The 25,833-nt window shown below is 37.5% G+C and overlaps 1 protein-coding gene across 23 annotated transcripts in view; it reads left to right on the forward strand.

The window, feature by feature from the left end:
* Positions 1-25,833, forward strand: part of SYNE1 (spectrin repeat containing nuclear envelope protein 1) — a 296,931-nt gene that overhangs the window by 255,412 nt on the left and 15,686 nt on the right. For 16 of the 23 annotated variants that reach the window (XM_027634233.1, XM_027634232.1, XM_027634231.1 and 13 more), the window contains 14 exons: positions 4,089-4,251; positions 7,656-7,843; positions 9,858-10,008; positions 14,851-15,033; positions 15,443-15,580; positions 16,309-16,500; positions 17,381-17,711; positions 18,540-18,608; positions 20,566-20,708; positions 21,561-21,687; positions 22,730-22,941; positions 24,429-24,629; positions 24,968-25,096; positions 25,462-25,674. In XM_027634233.1, coding sequence (XP_027490034.1) covers positions 4,089-4,251; positions 7,656-7,843; positions 9,858-10,008; positions 14,851-15,033; positions 15,443-15,580; positions 16,309-16,500; positions 17,381-17,711; positions 18,540-18,608; positions 20,566-20,708; positions 21,561-21,687; positions 22,730-22,941; positions 24,429-24,629; positions 24,968-25,096; positions 25,462-25,674 — 2,440 coding nt within the window. The remainder of the gene's footprint in view (positions 1-4,088; positions 4,252-7,655; positions 7,844-9,857; positions 10,009-14,850; positions 15,034-15,442; positions 15,581-16,308; positions 16,501-17,380; positions 17,712-18,539; positions 18,609-20,565; positions 20,709-21,560; positions 21,688-22,729; positions 22,942-24,428; positions 24,630-24,967; positions 25,097-25,461; positions 25,675-25,833) is intronic. The other 7 variants (XM_027634238.1, XM_027634246.1, XM_027634240.1 and 4 more) reach the window with 2 other exon arrangements.

Genomic DNA, 25,833 nt, shown 5'->3' on the forward strand with positions numbered 1-25,833 from the left:
TAATTGAAAAATTGATACATAGAAATAACTACTATAGCTATAAATTACTGGTTTTCTGCTCAGTTTAAAAACAGTTGACAGTGATAACAGCATATCTTGGTTTACATCCTGGAATGATTTTTTGATACCAATGGAGACTTACAACTAGTAAAATCTCCTAGCTGTCTGAAAGAAACCATGGACTGATGTTACTGCTGTTTTTAAATACAAGAGCATGTACACACATGAGAAAAATCAGACTTTATATTTGTCTGCTTGCTGTTTGTGTCATAAAAGGGGCATGGCTAGAAGCAAAATGCAGAGAAGGAAAGAGACTGTAAAAGAGAGTATTTCAGACTTAACTTATCAAAGCATGTCTGTTCTGTACATATTAACTACTGTTTTGTAACTGCAGGTACTACTTGAACTCCTCTTGGATTTTTGATTCAGCTTCTCTTTTTCCCTCTTCACATTATCTTTTCTAGAAATTTTGCTGTTATTCAGAATTCTAGAAATTCACTCTTTGAAAGAGGAAACTGTGACTGGAGTAGTAAATGTAACTGGCAGTACTGGTGTTCTGCTATGTAGTAGTGCTGTACTTTGGACAATAACTCTTCTTTAATCGTAAATAGATTGGTTTTAATCTGATTTTTTCAAAACTGATTTTAATATTGCAACATTTTTCATTATTTCAAAGAGTGTTTCTTAAAACTTTGTCTCCGGTTCCAAGTAAATATTTTAAAAAAGAAACCTTTTCTACTTTCTACTGTCTACTGTGGAGACTTAGCTAACATGCTCTTACTGACTTTTTCCATGTTGCTTTTAAGTTTAATATTTGTAGGCAGCTGTCTAAATGACTAATGCAGTAGCTATGAGTTTTATATGATGAATTTTTTCTGTATTTACAGGGTTGTTCCTGTTTAGATTTAAAGGGAATCTAAGGCTGTCTACTTTAGGGCTAGTTGAATTATATACATTACATACATACTTAATTTTAGCTCCAAGTTGTTTTCCCGCTGACTTTTCTTACTGTAGAATAATAGATATTATTAATAGACATTTTAAAGTTATTACTTTCTTGGGGAAATTGAGGTATATTAATTGGAACATGAAAACATAACCATCATAAACCCATTCAAATTTTTAGATGAGTTTTCAACAGTAAACCGTAAAAAAAAATTAATTCTTCAGTATTTTATTTCCTGAGAATCTTAAATATTTGTAAAATGTAGCAGGACTAGGGTGTGTGTTATATAAAAAACAATCTTTAAACCAGCCATGTTGTGGGTCCAACACATTGATTTTAGCATAGAATATTCATTATCAAGGAGAGGAGTTATCTCAAGTCTTTCACAGTTTCATACATAGTGCTGCAACAAAAGCATTACTTGATTATTGGAATAATTAGCATTTTAAACATAACCTTGTAAATCAAATCTCAAAAGGTAAAAATTACTAGGCTAGGAATCGCAGATACCTGATTTAGAATTTGACCTTTGTGTCTTAAACATGCTTTTAAAGCATAGGCAACTTGCTTGCTGACATTCAGAAAGAAAGCTCTTAGACATGATGGATTACGTCTATTATTTGATCGTGGATATGTTTTCAGAGTAGCTAGAGGCATAGCACTGTACTGCAGTTCAGTCAAAAAAAATAAACTCATCGGACTCCAGTAAGCACTTGTTTATTTGCTTCTATTTGTACCATGGGCAAGGAACCTGTTACGTTAAACTCAGTACGAAAAAAAACTTGTTAATGGTAGATGGGGGAGGGGAAGGGGGAGGTGGGCAGGAAGGAAGTTGTGTAGGGTTTGGGTTTGGTTGGAGTGTTCTTTTAGTATGTTACACTTTTTTTCTTTTTCTATCTAGAGTAACTTAGTTACTTAGTTAACTCTTAGTAACTTCAGTAACTTTCATGTGACTGAAAATAGCAGTAGTTGCGATAGGCTTGTTTCTTTGTTCTAGCAGCAGTTTAGTCCCATGCAGTCTGCTTAAAGCAGAGAGCACTTTCTAAATGATGGACCCTTTATCAGCTGTTGCAGGCAAAATGTAAATAAAATCCAGCACAGATTGCAGAACCACAGAATTGCAAAAAAGAAAATCCTGCTCCACAGTTAGGGCTTGCAAATGATAAAGAGACATTGCTTCTCCACAGGGCGGATGTGACTCGTTGTTCCCTTTCCCACTCCAGCGTGTCTGCAAAGGATTGGTAGCATCCAGCCTTGAAAATCTAAGCAGAAAATGGGCAGGATTTCACTCCTGTTAAATAATGTCAGAGATTGAATACCTGTTTGTGGGTTCCAGAAGGCTGATAACCAACCTTCTTGCTCACCCTATGAAAAAGTTGCAAGTGGTTCAAACCCAAAAAACACTGTGTAGAACCATAGGTTACAAGGAGATGGTGCCCCCAGACACTGAGTGTTCTCCTAATATCTCCCCTGTGTTTTGGGATAGCCTGATAATGGGGACTGAGGCAGTCTGTCAGCACAGTTGAATTGACTTCAGTCTCATCATAGAGAGATTTTCAGATTATCCAGATTTTTTTCCAGTTACCAGGATTATTTTTTTCCGGATCACAACCCTACAGCTCTTGGTCATGAGAGTCTGGCAAGGAAGCTACATTTGAACTGTTCTTAAGAGTTTTCAGCACTAAAGAACCACAGTTTGACTATCTGTGAGCTAAAGAGAGTGCTATAAAGAGATGAAAATTTGAAAGATTTAGCTTGTATTTTTTTTAAGATGACATTAAAATCTCTGAAATTATCTTAGTGGTCAGCTGCAACTGCTGCTTTAAATGTGAAAACACTTGATAAAGTTTCTGGGTAGTATTGTGGAAAAAATATGAATTGCTTTGTTGGAATTATAGGATAGTTAGGTGGCATTTTGTTTGTTGGATGAATCTGGCAATCCTGTATTTTTCAGCCTGATTTGGTCAGTCTATTCCCATCTACACTCACCTTAAATGCTTCCTGAAACACTGAAGTAGAAGAGCAATAGAAGCATAGAAGGAACATTACTCAAGATTTGTTTGTGGTACCATATAAACAGGGTGGAGAAAAAAGGAAAGCTTAGAAAAAATTTCTAAGTCCACTAATGATGCATTTTACATAACATAGGGATAGGAAGGAGAGAATTACTGACAGATGTTTTTGCAGTTCAAAGTGACTGAAGGAAAAAATTCTGAGATACGATAAGGGTTTAGTCAAACTTATTCACTTTCTAAGCTTAATACTCCCTTGAATAAAAAACAAAACAAAACAAAACAAAAAAAAAAAAAAAAACACAAACAAAGAAAACTATATAATTTTTCCTGGCCACTTTTGTTCCAGGGTCAGGATCTCAAGAAAAATACGAGTTGGAAATCGCCATGCAGTTCCATTCCAATTTCATCTGTTTAAATCTGAAATAATCCAATCAAACCAAATCAAAGTAACCCTTGGGATTCAGGAATTCTCCCTAAGTTCTCAGATGGATGTCTAAAATGTATTTATTCAAGGACAAGTCTCCACCATGGAACAGGTTGCCCAGAGAGGTTGCCTAGATGATGCCCTATCCCTGGGAATGTTCAAGGTCAGGCTGGATGGGGCTCTGAAAAATCTGATCTAGTTGAAGATGTCCCTGCTCATTGCAGAGTGGGTGGACTAGATGACTTTTAAAGGTCCCTTCCGACCCAGATGCTCTGTGATATGTAGTTCAGTGTTTTCATTGGGGTGAAAAAGGCCTCAGTTCACTCAGTACATTCAACCACCAGTACTGATTAAATGGGTAAGTTATTTGTACTCTAAGAAGAACAGTTATCATCTGTTGTTCAAATACACAACTAAATTACTTTGGTTGTTTTGGAGGGGTTTGATGTGTGTGAGTTCATTAAAAAAAAAAAAAGAAAGAAAACTTTTATTAACAAATATTTAAGTCAACTGATAAAGGTACATAAGGTATGAATGCAGGATGATATGCACATATAGTAATATACTTCTGTTACATAATAAAGGAAGACTTCACAACAGAATTTGCCATGTAACTGAAGTTTCTCTGAAAACCTCCTGAAATGTATGCTGTGAAATTTTTTCCTTAGGGTGTACTTATGCTGCTATTTATTTTTCTTTACAGGGTAAAGAAATTGAAGGAGACCCTTGTTGCAGTGCAGCAGCTGGATAAAAACATGAGTAGCCTGAGATCTTGGCTTGCCCACATTGAGTCAGAGCTGTCCAAACCTATCGTCTATGAAACCTGTGACTCTGAGGAAATACAAAGGAAGCTAAATGAGCAGCAGGTAAAATACAACACACTTATCAGGTGAACAATGACATGGGGGAGAGCCAGAGTGTCCTTGGGCTGTCCATACCCAGCTCAATGCTGAGAAGGCATGAGGCAAAGTACTTAAATATCAAGGCAAGTGGTACTTACTGTGTCACTTATAGAGCCTTCTGCTGGCTTGACAGCGAATCCACCAGGAGCTGATTGACATTTCCAAGAAAGGTAAGGCACCAACAGATGTAAACTGAGCGAGTTATGGCAATTGTTTTTCCTTTGGGGCTTGTGATGTTTGTTTGTTTGAATTGTCTGTTCCCAGAGGCAAAACTGACACCTATTAGACCTTGCAAATTTTGCACATGCTTGAAAATTACTGGTTTCGGCAACCTAACTCAGTTTTATTTTGCAGCTTGTTTGAGAATCATTTTGCACGCAAAGATGCATGAGCTATACATGTGAAGTTAAAATTGGTTGGTTTATAGTACATAAAGCCTTTATGCAGTGCTAGAATAAAATGTGCAGAAAAATCTGAAGTCAACCAGTTTTTGGCATTGAAACTAATGTTACTTCTAAGATGATTTACTATACTTTCTCTTTCCTGTTCCACTTCACTGCCCAGTGCAGTTTTACCTAGAAGCACATTGCTGGAGAGAACTGTTGTTCTGTTGTGTTCCTGTATTGGCAAAATTACTTTTCTGGTGCCTCACTGGAGACTGATTTACTACATGGCTGTGCAGAATTGCTTATATATATTCTATATGGAATTTATGTAGGGATAATAATTTATAATACACAAGCATCAGTAATGAGTGGTGTTTCTGAGACAGTAAAGTGCTGGGAAGGGCTAAACATTGCTATCAACAAAGTAGATACCTGAGATTTTTAGGTAGCATCCCTATGCAGGCATCCCACAGTTTGTTAAAACCACTTATGGGACTTTTTTTGGGCACAGAGGCTGGTATATCTCTACCTTTCACTGCTTCCTTGTGGTGACAGCATGCAGTGACATTCTGAAGAACTGACAGTGGTTTAATTTGAATTCTAAATGGGAGAAATAGCAGTGAATCTCATCCTGGGAGGGTGCCATATTTGGGAATTTGATGATTTGATAATAACACTACAAGCCATAGTTATAATAATAATTTTAAAAACCCACCTGCCTTCAATGTATGACAACCAGTATTTTTGTTACTCAGAGGCTATATCACTATCCACCATACCTCAGAAGGCCACTTTCTCATTTTGTTCCCTCTTCTTCTGCTAGTGATCTTATGTTCTTTTTCATGTTTAATCTTCCACTGAGGTCATGTTGTCTTCCAGTTGATCATATGAAAAATTAGGTTAAAAATATTATATTGTGAAAGAGGAGGACCAAATTCCATTTATGTGACTCCATTATCTGCTTCTCAGCATTTACTTCAGCCAAGCATCAGCTTTGCAGATTGCTGGTCTCTAGTGAGATTAAAAATACAGTTGAATCTGGATATCCTGGGGAAGGTAGGGTCGCTTCAATGCAGTATTCTCCTAGGGTCACAAATTCAGTTTTAAGGATTACTTGTTTCTTTATTTTCCCAATCTGCTGCCACTTCAAATGTGAAAAAATGGTGTTTGCTTCTGGGTAAATAAAGTAAAAAAAAAAGTTGTATATGGGTGACAGCAGTGCATAAAAGTGATGCTCCTTTGTGAACTAACCCAAAGGTTTAATGTTCTCTAATAAACATAGAAAATTTTGAAATCTGGGAAATAAATATAAAGGTTCTGTTGGTGAATAAAAAAAAAGTTTAATCCTTAGGAATGCTCAGGACCCACAACTGGCAGTTCTCAGTACTGCTTTACTCCAAAACACGTGTTATCTGAACCTACTTAACCTCAAGTCTCTTAGCTGTCTGGAGTGTGTGTTTCTTAAAGTATTACATCTGATTATAGTATCCACCCTTCATAATGTTTCAGGATGGATAGAAGAAGAATAAGCACTATGACTTAACAATGGAAGTATTTTTAAGGCAAGTGAAAGTGAAGGCCATCCTTAAGACAGAAAACGTGATTTTCCACTTGATAGTCTCATGTAGATGTTTACACAATAGCTTTCTGTTTCATAGATGAGAAGATGAAAAAATTACTTCACGGAGTGCAAACCCAGTTATCACAACCAACCAAATCAAACGGTTGATATAGGTTGACCTTGCTCCATTTCAGATTTCCTGAGGTTTTTACATTCGACATTTACATCTCATTTCCTGCTGGAAGGCATTTTCAGATCATGCTACTAGTTGTAAGAAAAGTTCCTCTAGTTAGACCTTAAATGTGTTTAGACACAATATGCTGACAATGTATTTCCCTTTGCATGTCATAGTTTACTTCCACTGCAAAATTATAAAGAGATGTTTACTCATCCTCAAGCTGCCAAGTTCTTGTTCTCCTTAATAAAATTCCACATATTTAGTTGTCCTAATAGTTCTTTTCTTCATCTGAATCAGAAGTGAGCGTAGTATTCTAGATGCAATATAGCACTTTCTGACGTAGTTTCATTAGTATTTCTTTGTCACTCTTGGAATTATGTTGTCTTGGCTTTATTATTGTCCATACTGATTTTTTCCATCTAATATTCTGATGACTTATTGCAAATGTAGACAGAAGTCAAGCAGAGTTTCTTTTCATTGCACTGATCCAACAGCAACAGCCAATTAGTTTTGTGACTTGTCTTAACATGAATCTGGATTTCAAAGCTGAAGTTGAAATATTACTTTGAGATGAAATATTATCATCAGTGTAGAACGAGCCATTGCAACCAAGAAACCAACAGGAAAAATAGTAGTGATCACATACAGTAAGTGCTAAAGCAGCGTGAGTGCATTTTCTTTAGGTGTCTGGAATTTTCCATTTCCAATGAAAATGCTACAGAACTGGAAAGTTGAAGGAAGAAAAATCTCCTACTACACATGCCCTGTTCAACACATGCTGCTGCCAGTCTCCCTGTCAAATATGCCATTTTGCAGCTAGCTCACCTGGGGAAGAGTAGGTTCACAAAGGATCTCTCACTTATTTTCTTCTCACACTTTTCTTACTAACTTCTGCTTTACATTCTCTGTGATAATGGGAGAGGGCTGGGAATAATTATGCCATTTATTGGTGATGTTGATTAAATGTGTGTGAAAGATGCTCAGCTGAGCATGCAGAGCTCTGGCAGTTTGTACCAGGTAATGGTTTGGTGTTTGTACTCCCTTGGGAGAGCTGTGCATGCTGCCAGATTCTCCTGGCCTAATTGATAACATTGCAACACCACTTGCCTAGTCTCTTAATTGGTATTTATCAGATGTTTTTCTTCTGTTTGCAAGCTTTTTCCTCTTTTTTAAATAAGTAGAAGAGAAATGCATTTATTCATGTTTTGCAATTTCTCTGAAGAACTAATCTCTTCACCTGCAGGAACTTCAGAGGGACATAGAGAAACACAGCACTGGAGTGGCATCTGTTCTCAATCTGTGTGAAGTACTTCTTCATGACTGTGATGCTTGTGCCACAGAAGCAGAGTGTGACTCTATCCAGCAGGCTACACGCAACCTGGACAGAAGGTGGAGGAACATTTGTGCAATGTCAATGGAAAGGCGACTTAAGTAAGTCTAAAATGCCAATAAGTTAGTATTTCCTTCCGCTGGCAGAAATACAGGGTGGTATGTATGTTATATGGTTGTAGTGCTGAATAAAAGAGTGTAGGGGTCAGTAAAAGATCATATATACTGTATAAAAGCCAATAGCTTCTGGGCTGGGGGGCTGGGGGGAACCCCAAAATTTTGGGTTGCTCATGCATTATACGAGGTACAGATAAAAATCGTCAAATGTCACTCGGAAGTCCTTTGATAGAATGATGTGATATTTCCAATGCTTCACAGGAATGAGAGAGAAACTAGAGAAAGCTTAGATGGGGAAACCAGTTATCGAATGGGTGGAATGTTATTCCAGGTATTAGAGGTTTCATGTACCTGATGTTCCTCAACAGTTTCTGTTATGTCTGGTTTTGTTTATTTGGAAGAAATCTGGAACTGAATACTCATATGAAGTTTCCTCGCCTGCCCACCTTAGCTGTGCTGAGCAAGTGAGGGCCATAGCACCCATGAATCTTGGGTGTAGTCTGGTTTACTGCACGTGCTTAGACCATCTGTAGGCTGCATGCCCACCATATCCAGAAGATTCATTGTTTTCTATTGCCATATCGGATAGCATGGGTGATTTCAACAGCAGTAATGATGTAGGCTAGATTAGGCCAGTGCTATGTACTGTGTGCTGACTAATAATAACACATGGTTACAGGTTTAAACTCCTGTATTTATTATCATTGTAAATTATTAATCTTATTTGTTTGATGTTTACATAGTTATATAAACAACTCTAGGTAGAATTTATGACTTTTCAAAATGCTGAATTAAGCTTTTTATGATCTTTGGTTTTGTGGAGTATTCTTAAGGTATTTAGTAAAATTTTTCTTTATTTTATGCAAAACGTTTATTGCTTTTAAGTTGTGTTGCTCTATATCCGTAGATGGATATCTTTAAGTCATTTTATATTATTACCATGACAATTCTTGTATAGAATATATATAGATACAGCTTGTTAGTTCTATTTTTGAATATTTATGAGTTTTTCATACCTTTGTGTCCAACAAATCAATTCAGAACTGTTTTAAGTTAATGTGGAACAATGCATTGAACTTTATTTTACCTTCTTACAATGTAGACGTTATGCTTTAGCTGATTTGTACTGAGCTATCAGTATTTAGGATCTGTATTGTGCTAGAAACAATTATTCACATTAAAAAACAACTTTCCAGATGTCAAAATTCCACATAAACATATCATCAACAAAGCATAAATTTTGCATAGATCAGGTGCTTTTTAGTCCTGCATGTCTAAGATTTGGGAAATATGTATTTTGTATGTTCTGCTGTGAAATAACCTGTCCCAGAAAAGACTGTAATTTTAAATCAAGTGATGCTGAACTTCTTGGCATTTTACAGTCTCAGTATTAAGCCCATTTGATTTCAGTGTCAAGTGTTTGCCATCGTTTTTACATATTCCCTTGAAGTCAAAATGGTTTTTTTTTAAACATTAACTTTTGGAGTTTTTAAAATAAAAATACGTTTACAATGTATATTGAGAGAAAGTATTATACCACTAGTTGGTAAATGAAAAAAAAGTTTATGTCCCTTTGCAATGCATAATAATGACAACTTTAAAATATATGCTGCAACTTCTTTGGCATTTGTGCAGTTTAAGGTAGTGTGGATTTCTGATCTCTAAAATACTGGCTTAGGTACCTACAATGGGACTGTATTTCAGAAGTTATTTAACATGTGCTCAGCTTTTAGAACTCCTATTACAAACATAACTTTTTTTATACTGATTCCAAAATTAGATGCATTAAAAAAATAAATGCCTTCATCTTATTCTAACTCAGTCTGGAATGAGACAGCCTTCCCTGTGGTCTGTTTATAGCCTGGATGTCTGAGTTAGATTAATAGTCAGTTATTGTCTGGTGCAGCGTTAGTTTGCTGTTTTAGATGACTGGTTAAAGTTCTGTAGGTCAACTGGCCATCAGTCCAAGCGTTCCCTGATTTTCTATTATCTATTGCAGAATTGAAGAGACCTGGAGGCTATGGCAAAAATTTTTGGATGACTACTCTAGATTTGAAGACTGGCTAAAAGTCTCTGAGAGGACAGCTGCTTTCCCAAGCTCCTCTGGTGTGCTTTACACTGTTGCTAAGGAAGAACTGAAGAAATTTGAGGTGATTTATAATGGTTGAAATTTAATACCTACTGATCACATTGCAGCAGTCAGCTGGTGTTCTTCCTTCCCATAACCAAGTCACTCAGCAGAGACACTGTATTAATATAGTGGAGTTGATGATTTTGTAGCTACCTTCAGTGTCAGATTTCTAGAATGAAAAAACAGTGGAAGGTGGCAACTGGAAATGCTAATAAATCTGTTCACTCTCCCTTACTGTTTGTTCACCAAGGCTAGATTTCTCACCTTTTTTATTTCTGCAACTTTTTAATATGTCGAGACAGTAGGTGCTCCATAGCCGTTGTAAATCTTCCTTCGTCAAATACAACTTCAAATGCATGCTGCATGTTTTATCTTTTGCTTTGATTTTATGCCCCTCTTCTTTCTATAACTCTCAGAAATCTTTTTGTATAATGTACAATAACCCCCTTTTAGATCCTTACACCTGAAATTTATGTTCATGCAAATGCTGTTACATGTTCACGTGGTGTCCCCTTGTGATTTAAAAGTGCATGCTTCAAAACTGACAAGCTGTCACTTTGGTCAGTGCTCAGGAGCTTGTTACATAGCTCTGTTGTATCTATTATGTTGTGATGGCTTGTCTCATAATCACAGTGGATTGTATACCTATGTGTAAAGCACACGTCTTATGGCTAGTCACAGGTGAAAATCATTTGCTTGGATTCATATTTGCAAAGAGTATATCAAGATGAGAGAGAAAAAAAGAACAAATTATTTAGGCAATTCTGTAAACAGTCAAAGTATTTGCCATGAAGAAGAAATGCAAATTTTAAACGATGTCTAAGACCAGATACTTTTTAGTTTAACAATTAATTCAAAAACATAAACTGTGAAGTGCTAATTCGAGTTTTGTAACTGACATTCACATTCACATTTCTGAATATACTGGCCAGGTTTTGTTGTTAAACAGACTTCACTATGCCAGACTTCATTATGGTGAGTTAGGTTACCATAGTATTAAAATGTTTGCTTCCTGGACACAAGTACTCTGCCTCAGACCTCTTTCCCTTTGTCCCTTCATTGAGTGAGCAGGATCTAAATCTCTTGTTTAGCAAGTCTCTGTTTGAGAAGTAGTACCAAAAGCATATTGACTCTTTGATTTTCACAGCTGATCTGACTTTGCCCAAAGTCTGTTTGATCGAACCTCAACTGTCATGGTGACCTTTCCTCTCCAGCAGAATTGTGGATGTTTTTGCTTTCAGCAAGAACTAGATGTGAAGAGAAGAATGTAGCCTCTCCATAAGCCTGCTTTTCATGTAGTTTGGTTCTTTCTCTTTTTTACTTCTTTTTCTTTTTTTCCTGAGCACCTACTTTCTGTGCCTACCAAATACCAGGAATGGAAGCTAGAAAATTGTGGTTTTCAAATGCAGCAGAATTCAGCGACTTCATTGTGAAGTCAGTATAAAGTCAGCCATTTGTAGATACTAACAGAAGCAGGTTTCTGCTTTAATCAGACATTTTTTTCTAATTTTGTTTTCCTCTCCATATCTGCACTTGAATTAAAAAAAAAACAACAACACAACAACAAAAAAAGAGGTCATCGGACCATATGAGAGCCTTTCAGTTCCTGAGCACGGAGGTCAGAAATGGCTCTCGCTGACTTCACTGTATGAAGTCAAACTCCTTCCTCTCCAGTAGTTTATGGAGAAATGAAAAGAGATTATAGGAAGGAATGCAACAGATAAATTCTTGTGTAGCTGAGATGAAGGAATGGAAAGCAAATAAACAGCTGTTCTTTTGCTGGAGGAGGCTTGGTAACAGGTGAAACAACAACTGCACACTTTAAGATTTCATGATCCTAGTAAATACAGTCAGATTTGTACCTCTAATGTAGGAATCCTTGTGCAATTTTAAATTAATTCAGTTCTACTGAGCATTTCACTCCAATTGCAAGCCCATTTTCTTCTTTTTGGCTCATCTCTACCCAATTTTATGGCCATTTAATGAAGATAATTGTTATATTGAAAGAACTCTACAGACTTCGATCTTTTCTCCAACCAGTGTCTTTACTTTCCTCTCTGGTAATACAGCAGAAATGTACTTATTTTGTTTTTAGCTTTGAATGGTACAATATGAAGAGTATATATTTTTATATAGAAAACTCGTGTAATTAAAATTTATGTACTGAAATATATTACCTATCGCTCTTCTACAGTCCTTATTAAGGGAGATTACTAGTTTTGGGAGAGATTGACTGTTTATTTGCATTGTGAGGAATATCAAAGAGCAAGTTTTATAGAACTACAATGGGATCCAAACCCTACTTGTATCAGAAGAGAGCTGGTTTAGTCTATGTTTTTAAGTCTTCCTTTCATTGCTTGCTTTTCTATTTCTGTGATAAGATAAAAACAAGTAGATTTTTGAAAAATAGTATTCATCTTTTATTATGATGATTTTTATGGGATTAATTCAGACCTTTCTCTACAAGGTGCTTTCTCCAAGCTTTGTGATTGTGTGCTGATTTAAAAGTAAAGCAGCAGAAGAAATGAAACCAACTCCAGAGAGGTTAGAAGTCAGAGTTACAATTCACTAAAAAAAAAAAAGGATTACAATGAATACAATGATACAGGGAAAACTGGTTTTAACCCACAAAGACAGATGTATAACCCCACACTGTGGGACAAGAACAGAACAGTGTTCATCCACTCCTGTGCTGAGCACCACGTGTCCCCCCCGGGGGCAAAGTAGAAGGAAAGGAAACCTGTTGGTCTGGATGATGGTCACAGTTCTGTCTAAGTGATGATCACAGTCTTGTTAAGAGTGGCAGTCACAGCCCTGTTGAAGTTCTGGTCCTCCTCTGGATCCAACAAGTGGTACCAGAAGTCCCAAAACCCCAAGATTATATATGCTCAGGTTCAGGTGGGGATGTCCAGTACCTCCCCCAGGTCAGGGAATTTCACAATGGGTGATTTAACTCTGTCAGTCATGGAATATTTTTGGAGTCTTTGATGGTCTAGGTGTTGCAGGTGCCTATTATACCAGTCCAGTATGGCCCATTAGCAGAGATGACCCCTCAGGCTGGGTATGAAGGTGGAATGCCTCCCTGGAGGGGAGTTATCGCAGCTGAATAGTTACTGTGAAGGCAAAGAAGCACAACTCACAGAGTTCTTTAATACCCAGCTTGTAGCCTGAGGTGTCAGGTGTGCCCTGGGCAGCTGATGCAAATGATCCATTATTAACAGTCTATCAGAAATGACATAGAGTGTGTAGAATACACAGTTTTGTTATACACATATACTGATAAACTGGTCCTGGCCCCTCTAACTAGGACAGATTGATAGTCACAACATGAAACTCATGGGCTAAATCACCCATGCACCCTAGCTGCGTGACTGAGGCTCTTAAAATAGCATCAAAAGTAGATGGTGCCAACATTTGCCCAGACATAAGTTGACGTGAATATTCATGCAATTTTCTTTCCATTAATATTTTAAGGCAAAACTTATTTCACAGAATCACAGAATATGCTGAGTTGGAAGAGACCCACAAGGATCATAGAGTCCAACTCCTGGCCCTGCATAGGACCATCCCCAAGAGTCACACCGTGTGCCCAAGAGTATCATCCAAACGCTTCTTGAATTCTGTCAGGCTTGTTGCTGTGAACACTTCCCTCAGGAGCCTGTTTCAGTATCCAGCCACCCTCTGGGTGAAGAACCTTTTTTGTAATATCAAACCTAAACCTCCCCTGACATAATTTCAGGCCATTCCCTCAGGTTCTGTCACTGATCACCACAGAGAAGAGATCAGTGCCTACCCCTCCTCTTCCCCTCATGAGGAAGTTGTAGACTGCAATGAGGGCTCCCCTCAGTCTCCTCTTCTCCAGGTTCTGAACAGACCAAGTGACCTCAGCCACTCCTCATACAGCTTCCCCTCAAGGCCCTTCACCATCTTTGTTGGCCTCCTTTGGACACTCTCTAACAGCTTAATATCTTTCTTATACTGTGGTGCCCAAAACTGCACACAATATTCCAGGTGAGGCTGCCCCAGTGCAGAGCAGAGCAGGACAATCTCCTCCCTCACCCAGCTGGTGATGCTTTGCCTGATGCCCCCCAGGACATGGTTGGCCCTCCTGGCTGCCAGGGCACTGCTGACTCATATTCAACTTGCCACTGACCAGGACCCACGGGTCCCTTTTTCGTGACATTGCTTTCCAGCATCTCATTCCCCAGCCTGTATGTACATCCAGGGTTGTTCCACCTCAGTTGCAGAATCCCATACTTCCCCTTGTTGAATTTATATACCAGTATACTGAAGATAAAGAGATTATTCATTCTACACAATTTTTCAGTATTTTTGGTAAAACACAGAATAAACAGTTGCTCAAATCTCTTCAGTGTTTGCATTTCAGTAAATTCCGTATGTGTAAAGAAATCCAATGAAGCCACAGGAATCTTGGATTTCTGTTCCTTTTTCTAAAAAAGAAGTGTCATTTTCATTGTTTGTATTTCTATTCTGAAATACAAAGGCATATGATTGAGTAGAAAGAAGGAGGGTTTTTTGTGCTTATTTTGCCTTTGTAGTGGGTATTCATGTTGTAATTTCTCGTTCAGTGAACTGTGTCAGTTCTATAAACTTTTTTCTGGTTGCGTTTCTTTGGTTTGTTGGGGTTTGGGTTTTTTGTGGGGTTTTTTTTTGCTAATTTTATCAGAAGGCAGTATCCCTAAAGGGTAGCCCTCTGGACATGTCTGCAACTAGTGAACTTTATCAGCTTTATACAGATCAGAGTGTAGAATTAGGGTCAAAATAAAGCAAGAGACCTATATATGTACCCTGATTTCAGTAATTAAAAATCCAATGGTGTCTTTTGTTCATATTGCTTTAGGCCTTCCAGAGACAAGTGCATGAAAGTCTGACTCAGCTGGAACTGATCAACAAACAATATCGACGCCTGGCCAGAGAGAACCGCACTGACTCTGACTGCAGCCTCAAACAGATGGTTCACGAGGGGAACCAGAGATGGGACAATTTACAAAAGCGAGTTACCTCCATCCTGCGCAGACTAAAAGTATTTTTCCATTTTTAAGATTTCAATTTCACAACTATAGTTATGAATCAAGGGTACTTCAGAAGCTTTCAGTTTAATGCATCTGCAATTGAGGGGATTTCTACCTTTGGAAGAGGAAGGAAGTTTATCAGTTCACTTTGTCTGGGGTAACCAAAGTGTAGTGTGTAGGGAAATGCTTGGTGACCTGAAACACCACCTTCTTCACAGAAGATGACTTTCATAGGTCAGCTAATTGCAACTGAAGATGATGTTACTGAAAAGGGAACCTTAGAAAGCATGTAGGAAATGAAAGAAGATGGTGTACTGGGTTTAAATTAGGCTTGATGGGAACAAAAGCCATTTCCCCACTATTGCTGAGGGTTTTCGTGTTGTTTGGTCATTTCATGCTGCTCCATTTTCCACCCTCTAGCATTTTATCAGCCAGCGTGAGGAGTTTGAAACAGCACGCGATAGCATCCTGGTATGGCTAACAGAGATGGACCTGCAGCTGACCAACATTGAGCATTTCTCAGAGTGTGATGTCCAAGCAAAGATAAAGCAACTTAAGGTAAAGAACAATTGAGTAGTTATAGAAGGAGGGATGAAAGAAGGGATAAAAACGTGCCATGGTACGAAAGGAATTTAAGAAACATTATCCAGAAATGCAGCCTGATGCCTGATATGGTTCCTTTTCTTGCAGGCTGAGACTGCAACTTCAGGAGTTATGGGCTATGTCAGGTTTCAGAATGTACTTTTCTGTCAGCACAGAAAATCCTTGAGCTGTGAAAAATGTAAGAAGAAAAGCCAAGGGTGATAGTCTGATAGTCTCCCTTCCCTCATCAGAAGAGGGAATGTTAACAAAAATTATTTATGTTAAGTATCCACTATTGCTGATATCTAGTAATTACTACATTTGTCAACCATTTTGGCATCAGAAAAATAATAATCTGGAGAGAAAAATACCAAATGTCACATTATCCAAAATCCCAGTGTTTTAGGTTTAGCATCTGTGTTCATTCTCGACATTTGGTCGTGGGCATGGCTTGTTTAGTCTTTCCAAATGCAGCAAGTGAGGAATGAGATGGTAAACCATGAAGTATCGCTGGTTTTGGCTTGAAAGACTGTGGAATGCTAAATTTAATTGCTCACAGTTGCTCATGGCAGAATATTTGGAACAATCCTTGTTTGTTACCCACACCATTCTTTCTGTAAAACTCTTAAGACTTGTATTCTTAATTACCCAGACTGTTGTCATGTTGCTTTTGTTGATAAAGCATGGACTTTTCTTTTACTCAGGCTTTCCAGCAAGAAATTTCCCTGAACAACAGCAAAATTGAGCAAATAATTGTGCAAGGTGAGCAACTCATTGAGAAAAGTGAGCCCCTGGATGCAGCAGTCATTGAAGAAGAATTAGATGAGCTGCGTCGTTACTGTCAAGAGGTCTTTGGACGTGTGGAACGCTATCACAAGAAACTTATCTGCCTTCCTGTGTGTATATTTAGATATGTATTTATTTGGTTGGTTTGTTACCATTTTACAAATGTGAGAATGAGAAGAGAGAAAGATCTTGAAATGAACTAGCATAAAACTTGCGTAACTTTCCGAAAGTCTTGTGGTTAAATTTTGTTACAACCCTGACCATCTGACTCTCTTTATTACATGCAGTTTGTGTCCTGTTCAGAGAGCAAACTCACCAGATCTGCAATTTATGTAAATCATAGTGAAAATCCATACAAATTGGAGATTTATAAAACTTTATTCCTGTGGGTAGCAGTGTGGTACTGGTAATAGAAACATCTCTCTGCACTGTCAGATAGTTTGATGGGCAGCTTTGTGAGTTTGAGGGTTTTTTTAAAAGACAATGATAAAATTATTCTCCCCATCAGAAGAGATGGAAATTTATCTCCAGAACTTAACACACAGATGAAAAACTGGGAGGAAAACAATTTTTGGTAGCTAAAGTCCAACTGAAAGAAAGGAACAAAATGCAGGGGTTTCAAAATAGGAAAGAACGTAGTGAGAGCAGTGCTCATGATAAAGATCACTTATGCTTTCTATGAAGTGATTCCGGAGCTTTTTCTAAATTGATATTTCCCTTGCAGTTACATCAATAAAAGTCTGGAGTATTTGCCTGATGTGAGACTTTATGGTGCCTTAAGTAATTAAAATGAGCTGGCACTTTGATCTTTTCTGTTGCCTTTTTTTTTTAGTACAGCTTAAAAATAATGAAGGGAAAGGGAAAAAGAAGGTAAAATGAAAACCACATCATGTGATTGTCACCTATTGCTGCTTTATTTCACTGACCCAGGCTGACTATGCAGTGCCTGTGCACATTTCATTGACTGGTTCTGTTTGCATTATGCTCTAGCTAACAGATGACGAACATGACCTCTCTGACAGAGAGGTAGATCTGGATGAATCAGCAGATCTCTCTGACATACGCTGGCATGACAAATCTGCGGACAGCGTTCTCTCCCCGCACCCCTCTTCCAACCTTTCGCTGCCTCTTTCTCAGCCTGTGAGAAGTGAGCGATCAGGGAGAGATACCCCTGCGAGTGTGGACTCCATTCCCCTGGAGTGGGATCATGACTACGACCTTAGCAGAGACCTGGAGACAGCTGTTTCACGGGCATTGCACTCTGAAGAAGATGGAGGGCAAGAAAAGGACTTCTACCTGAGAGGAGCAGCTGGTATAGCAGGTATGATAGCAAACTGTGTGTTCTGTTTTCTCCAAATAAAAAGAAGGAAATATTGTGTGTGAGATTTCTTGGCCAAGATTCTCATGAAAAAGTATTTTAAATAGCCCCTGATGACTTTAAATAGCATTTCCTAAGTGATCTCAGTGGCCCTCTGGCCTTAGACACAGTGATGGGGTTTCCTGAATGATGACAGCCCTGGAAAATGGCAAAGGCGTGTATGATATCACAGAGAATTGGCTGTGTATTTAGGCTTGTGGCCTGCCAGATGGGATATGTCATCTGTAGCAGCACTGCATCTGAAGTTATTCTGACTAGACGAAACTATACTGGGTATGGCAAGAAGTGCAGAACAAACTGATGAAGAAATGATGTGGGAGAGATCCACAGATGAAATCGTCAAGTATTTAAGTAAAATCTTAACTCAGTCCTTACCCAGGCAAGACTCCAGCAACTGAGTGTTTAGTCTGAGGTGGGATCTTGGGTCTTGCTCTTCCGTGCTGTTGGAAATCCTTTCTAAATGTGTGCTTTATGTAATAAATCTTAACAAGTGAAAGTGCCAAGATGCAGCTAGTAGTGGGGGAAGACATACTAGAGTATTATACTCTGATCTTGTGGCTGCCTTTTGCTTTCCAGGTCATTACTCTGAAAAGAGTCAGGTTTGCCTGGATATTGACTTTGTAGCAGCCTCCATGTGTTTCAGTCTTCATCTTTTTCCTTCTCCAGAGAGGATGTTTGCATTTATATATTCCATCCTATGAAAAGGACTCCTGCTGTAAGGAGACAGCCATTGCTGACCTGTCGATTTAGACTGTGCTTTTATTTTTTCAGATGTAGAGATCCCTGAAACTCTTGAGGCTTATGTAACACTCACAGAAAACGCCCTCAGAAATATCTCTGGTAGGCATCCTAAAAGACTAAGCATAGCCAGATACAAATACCACAGTGCAAAAGCATAACTTCTTTCTCTTCTCTTAGCATCTTCTGTCTTTTCACAACTTACAATATAAATATTTCTTATGTGGCAGCATTGGCATCTTAACGTAGAATTATCCTGCTTTACTACTGCGCTTAAAGGTATCATTAGGTGCATGGATGAAACAATGATGCTTGAAGTATTAGCCCTCCCACCTTGGCTAATTGGACTAAACTAATCTGACTAGTCTTTATTCTCTGGGGTCTCTCAATGGGACTTAATACATTGTTACATCTCTGAGAGAAGAGTATTTTCTATAAAGATTAAGGCTGAAGGAAAAGTTATAGAGCAAATCCTAATTTTTCAGGTTTGCATTTATTTTTTTTAACACAACCACAGCTTGGATTATCATGTAGATATGCACTTTTAGGTTAGTTGTAGTTTCCTGTGATAAAAAGGTGAAGTTGAGGTACTGTAATCCAGTGTCTTTATCATAGTCTTGTATATTGGAAAATTATTTCTTTTCTCATTATATTTTTACACAAGATTAAACCTGTTGTTTCATTTGTTAGATGCACTTGCAAATACATTTTCTCATGATTTCACAGTTCTCCTCTTTCAAATTTTTACTTCATTGCAAATCTGAAACAGCAAACATTGAAGTCTTAGCATCTGTGACACAAGCCTCAGGTCCACTGTCCATTTTTATGAATTCCCCAAATTAGTGAAATAATATTATAATTGATTAAGAATTTAAGTAATACCAATACTTATGGAAAATGTATTTAGTTTCCTGACCTGTGAACATTTTGAAAGTAGTGAGGGAAAAGCAATATTGAGCACTTTGTCCTGTCCATTTGGGGTGAGGCGGTGTTTTATATAACAAAAATATTAATCATCCAAGAGGTTCCATTTTCTTTAATTAGATGGACAGAAGGCTCTCCTTTTCAATGCATGTTTTTAATTGTGTCTGTATGAATAAATTCAAACCGTCTTTGTAAACAGATGAAAGTCAGGCACAGTGATAGAATATGGATAAGTGAGATCTCATGTGGTCCTCTAGGCTGCAACCTGCTTCACATTAGAGTTGTCTGTAGCTAGTTCATATCACAGAATTCAGCTGACCTCTATAAGAAAAATACAAGTTAGTCCTGCTTCAAAAATATAGGTATAAGTTCCAAATGGCTTGAATGAATAATACTATCTTGCAAATATATTAAGCATAGTCTTTGTCAAATACCTAATTGGAAAAATACTATATATTTTCTGCTTAGTGTGGTTGCCTAAATCAGTTATTGACTACTTGCTGCAGGCCTTCAAGATGTCCAGCCATCTAAGGATTTTGAAAATACGATTATAACAGTATCACTTAACATTTGTATGCCGCTTTTAATCTTTAATATTGTATACCAATAGGATCCTTTCATGGAGATTGAAATTCCGTTGTTTTTTAGTGGAGAAAGGTAATACAAAGAGAAATGAAGATAAATTTTCTCACGGATTTAGATCATACAAATGGGCATTTGGGTTACAAGGTTTTATTTGAGAGTGTTTGTGGAAGGGAGCAAGGTGTTTTCAAAAACCAGTGAGGTTAGAGTATGCTTTGCTGAGAACTTTCCCCTTAAAAGAAAGTGAGGCATTCAATATGGGGAAAAAGTCCCTTCAGAATAATTTACAAGCCTACTTTAAACTGTGGACTCTTTGATAGTATGCTTATGGCAATCACATTCACTGGTATAGTCCGCTGAAGGTTGCTAACACCCTCTAACGTAACTAGTTACCACTTCGCTTTGACATTGTACCACTCATACTACTGCAGCCACGTTTCTCCTTTACTGTCTAATCTAGATAGTATTCCTGATATCTGTTCTGCTTGGGCAAAGAAAAGAAAAACCTTTAGAAAAATTTGGGTGACAGTCACTCTTTTTGGTTTTGATACAGGAGAACCTGGAGCCCTGGAAGCACGTATCCGACAGCTGGACAAGGCCTTAGACACCAGTCGTTTCCAAATACAGCAAACAGAAAACATCATCCGCAGCAAAACACCTACAGGACCAGAACTCGATTCCACTTACAAAGGATATGTGCGTGTATTTTGGAGCATAAGTCAAATATGCACTTTAAGCTTAGCTTTGCTATTGAAAGAAATATAGCTATTTCAACAAAGCAATTAACTATAACTGCTTCTCAGATTTACTCATGGTTACTTACCCTTAACCACATGCTAATGTTGTTTATGTTATTAGTGTGTTTACAATAGCATGAGATTACAGGAATGTGACTCTAAAGAATTTATTTTCTTATTACATTTTTGCAGATGTCCAAAAGTACTTCCTCACACGTTTTTGTCCATCTGATGATGATGTCCTTGTTTGAAATCCATCTGCTTTTAAAAGCAGGTTTTATAGCTTCAGGCACAGTATTCATCTTGCTAATGAATTATAAGCATGCATCATGTAAGCAAGGTTGCATATGTGGAATCTGTAATTAAAAAGCTTTCTCAGAGAGGTTTCCTGGAAGAAGAATCTTTCTATAAGTCATTCAAATAATTTTAGTACAGACAGAATTTAAAAATTAGCTACTTGGATGCATAGTAATATTTCCACATTTAGATTAATTTTCTTTATCGCATCTTCTAGTGCTTTTGCTAGAGTGTCTTAACATTTAGAAAATATGACCCCTAAAGACATCCAGTACAATTTGGCATAGTTGCACTGAGTTATTTCTGTGTAGTCTGAACTTGGACTTTAAGCCTTTATCTTCTCCATATACATTTTTTAATAGTATCAGGATAGATTGTTAAAGTAATAGGTTTTTCTCTTCACACTTAAACTTACTTTTGGAAATTTCCTGAAGTTGCATTGTAATTTGCATTGTCCATGCAATTAGTCCTGTACAGTGCATATTGAAAAGGGATTTTTTGTTTATTAACACAGATGAAACTACTAGGTGAGTGCAGTGGAAGCATAGACTCAGTAAGAAGGCTTGGAAATAAACTGAAGGAGGAAGAAGAAAAATTATCAGGACTTATTAACATGAACAGTACTGAAACACAAACAGCTGGTAAGTAACATGTAGTTCATTTGATGAAAAGCAATTTTGAAAAGAAGCAAACATGCAAAGTTTTTCTAAATAAACACTTGGTATTATTTACTGACATATATATTTACATGACTGTCTGTTACCATGTTCTGTTTAACATCTTTTATTAGGAATAGTAAGGAATAGTAAGTATTCCTTGTATATGCTCTATAAAAAGATTAGACATAGAAGTTCATTTTAAGAACCCCTTCATATCATAAGGCATAACCCTAAGCCTTTCAGAAAGTCCCTGTGGATGCAATGCATTTTCGTTGTAAGTTTTCTGATTAAAAATGTTGCTTACATTGTTGTACAAAACACATAAGTCAACATTTATTTCCTTTGATAATAACTTTCACCTCTAAGATTATCTGCCTACAGTAAAGAAATTTATTTTAGTGTCACCTGACAAATTTTAAACATCAGCTATAGAACAGGAGGTATTGCATTGTAAAAATATGGATTTATTCCAGAGACTGTAAAGGCATCATCTTCATTCCTACCTTGGCAAAATATGCTACCCATGCAGTCTCTTTTATTTTGCTGTGAGTTTGGGGGATTTTTTAAATTTTAAGTTGATGGAATGATGTAATTGTCCTTCTGCCACAGCATTTCAAGATAACTAATAGCAGAAATAGCCCCTAATTTATTTCTTTTTAGTGCAGGTGTTTATCCAATGCAGCAGCAGTAGCTTAGGCAAATATAGTGAGGTATGAGCATTAAATTACGATACGCACAAATACCAATGAAAATAATAATAAATATGTGTGGTTAGTTAGACATATTTGAATGTCTTGTCCAGTTTGCACTTACACTAATTTATGATGTCTTTTTTATTGCCAACATAACCTGTTTTAGAGACCTGCATGTATCAACTTATTTATGTTCATAGAAGTCTGAGATTAGAAAGTGATAAAATTGCCTGATGACTAGAATCATCCAGGTTCTTCATTCTTTCTCTCAAACATCACTTTCTTCATTTTTTTTTTTTTTTTTTTAATTGAATTTGACGTTTGTCATTCAGGTGTAATTGAAAGATGGGAATTAATCCAGGCTCAAGCTCTAAGCAAGGAGCTGAGGATGAAGCAGAACCTTCAGCAATGGCAGCAGTTCAACTCTGACCTTAATAGCATCTGGGCTTGGCTGGGAGAAACTGAAGAGGAACTGGAGAAGCTTTGCCACCTTGATCTCAGTACTGACATACAGACTATTGAGCTCAGAATTAAAAAACTAAAAGTGAGTTTTATTTCTCTTTTGCATGAGTTACCTTGTAAACCTCAGTGTAACAGGTACGTTGAAGAGGTTGCCAATAATTGCAGCTGGTTTGCTCCACATAGCAAGCTGCTGCCAATAAATAAAATAACTGGAAAAGCGACTTTCCGATTCACCTTTTTGCAGAAAAATGTACCACTGTCAATCCAAATGAAGTTTTGAAATAGTAATTCAGTGGAATTCTATGATTCCATAATGTACCAATAACTCCTGATGTCAGCCAACCCGATGAAATAAAAAAAACCAAAAAACGTACCAAGTTAAATCAATTCTCTTCTACTCCACCTGGTAACAAAATATCTACTTCAAAAGAAATGCCTCACTGGGACATACTACTTTGTGTGGAGGAAGGTGAAAGTGTCCAAAGGGGTTGTAGCCTACCCAGTGTCACCAGTGCAACACAGGAAAAATTTGATGTCACTTTGCAACATTCCTTTTTCTTCTCCTGTCATCTTAGGTTCATCAGAATCTGAATGCTACTTTTTTCATCTCTCTTGTATATTTTATAGCTATAAAGATCTTCATACATGGTGGTCCACAACTTCCCATTCAGTTACTAGTATCTTATAAGCATGGGCACAAAAATATGGGACCCAGTGTCAAAATGCACTGTGCTTCATGGTAGGAATGAGGTGACCAGATAGTAAAGATCACTGCTTCCAGCAGTGATCCATCTAAAGCATATTAGTGTAATCCAAATATAGCTACCATAAGTACTACAAAGGTCACTGTGACATCGTTCTTTTACGTAAATGCTGTAAAGTAGTTGGAAAAGGGGGCATTTCATAAGAATTCTGTTATCTCACCCACTCTTTGAAAGCCCATTACTACCCTCCAAACAGAAAGAGGTGGAGTTTCTTTTGTGCTTTCCAGTGTAAACAAGTCAGTTTATATACAAGTTGTGCTTCTATAAATTGAAGTTGTTTATACTCCTTGTATGTTTTCTTTTCTCTCAGTAAAAGCTTTTATTTTAAAATACTGTTGACAGCAGTTTCCACTTGAAAACATGTTGGTTTTTATGTTTATCAGCAAAACTGAGACATGAGGGCAAAAGTTTTATTGTGAGCTAAAGTACAGTTGTCTTATGTGTCTTTAACTTTTGCTTGACCTACTCTGTCTTTAAAATATCTGAAACATGAACCAGACCTTTAAAATTCAACTATGACTTCAGGCCTTTAAGACTTTACAAGTTTAATTGGCTAGCTCTTGTTTATGCTCACAGTAAAATTTTAGTAGATGTTAAAGAATGAACATTTGCAGAGTCACAGAGTGAGCACAGAAATCTCATATCCAGAGTAAAGAAACTCTTACAGTAAGGTACCTTTCTGCAGCTGCTGATGGCAAATCATTGCATTCTTGTGGTGCCTTCTCTACTTGTTTTTTTCTGAAAGTCACATGTTTTACCAGTTTCCATTGCTTCCTCCCTTGTCCCACTTTCTCTTATCATCAAGGAGCTGCAGAAGGCAATTGATAACCGCAAAGCAATCGTCTTATCCATCAATCTGTGCAGCTCAGAGTTCACTCAGTCTGACAGTGAAGAGAGCAAGAAGCTTCAAGAGCGCCTGTCTCAGATGAACATGCGCTGGGAGCATGTATGCAGTATGATCGAAGAGTGGCGCAACTCATTGCAGGCTGCGTTAATGCAGTGCCAGGTCTGTACTGTGCTTATTTTAAGTTGTCATTATCCCACATATTGAAAATATAAACCATTTTGTTACCTGCTCATTTTCCAGTCTGAAATTTGCCCATGTAAGCCAAAATACGTCTTCTGCATTTGTTTTTCTGAAAAATACACCTGCACTACGTGAAACATGTATTTCCAGCCCAAGATTTTCTAAATATGTTCTCTCTGGAATAATATTCTAGTATTTTATTGTACACTTCCTTTTAACTTATTTAGCTAGTTGGACCTATCAGAGGATAAATTAAAAACCTGAATTCGACTGGAATATTTTGCTACCCTGTTAAAATTATCACTCATTGCTTCCAGGATTTCCATGAACTGAGCCATAGTTTGCTGCTTTGGTTGGAGAATATTGACAGAAGAAAAAATGAGATTGTGCCCATCAATCCAAACCTGGACTCAGAAATGCTACAGGATCATCATAGACTTTTGCTGGTAGGAAAATAATCACCCCTTTTTCTCCCAAAACACATCACCAAGAAAAACACCTAATCAGATTTATCTTTCTCTTGAGGGTTAGCACTGTACGTTGCATGCTAACACAGAGCTGTGAGACCAGTGTCAGTAGCCAACTTAACTTTGGAAGGAAACACCACTCACTTCCGTTATTGGCACAACTCAAGATCTTAAATCTCAGGGAACCATTAAGTTACTGTATATCTTCCTGTCAGATTAGAAATTTATATACCTTCTCTTTGCTTTCCTTTTCATTAATTTCAAGCGTTTGGCTTTGTGAGTTCTAGTTTTTTAGGGGTTTTTTAACTGCTATTAAAAAAATGTGATGCTTGCCTTGCCAACAGCAAATCAGACGTGAACTGCTGGAGTCTCAGTTGAAGGTGGCGTCACTGCAAGATATGTCTTGCCAATTGCTAGTCAATGCTGAAGGCAAGGATTGTCTTGAAGCCAAAGAAAAGGTACATGTCATTGGAAACAGACTGAAGCTCCTCTTGAAAGAGGTCATACGTCATATTAAAGACCTAGAGAAAATTCTAGACATTTCAAGTAGTCAACTGGTAAGTCACATCTTTTTCTTCTTTGCTGTTTGTTGGGCACATTTCCCACTGTTTTGACTGTCTTTCTCTGATCAGTGCTGTTGGCTGCTCTGTTTCAGTTGTTTGCAGTACTTACCAAGATTGTAAACATTTAATCTTGAATATCATAAAGTTATCTTA

This window comes from Corapipo altera, unplaced genomic scaffold (assembly GCF_003945725.1).
Source record: "Corapipo altera isolate COAL_440 unplaced genomic scaffold, ASM394572v1 2b, whole genome shotgun sequence".
NCBI lineage: Eukaryota > Metazoa > Chordata > Aves > Passeriformes > Pipridae > Corapipo > Corapipo altera.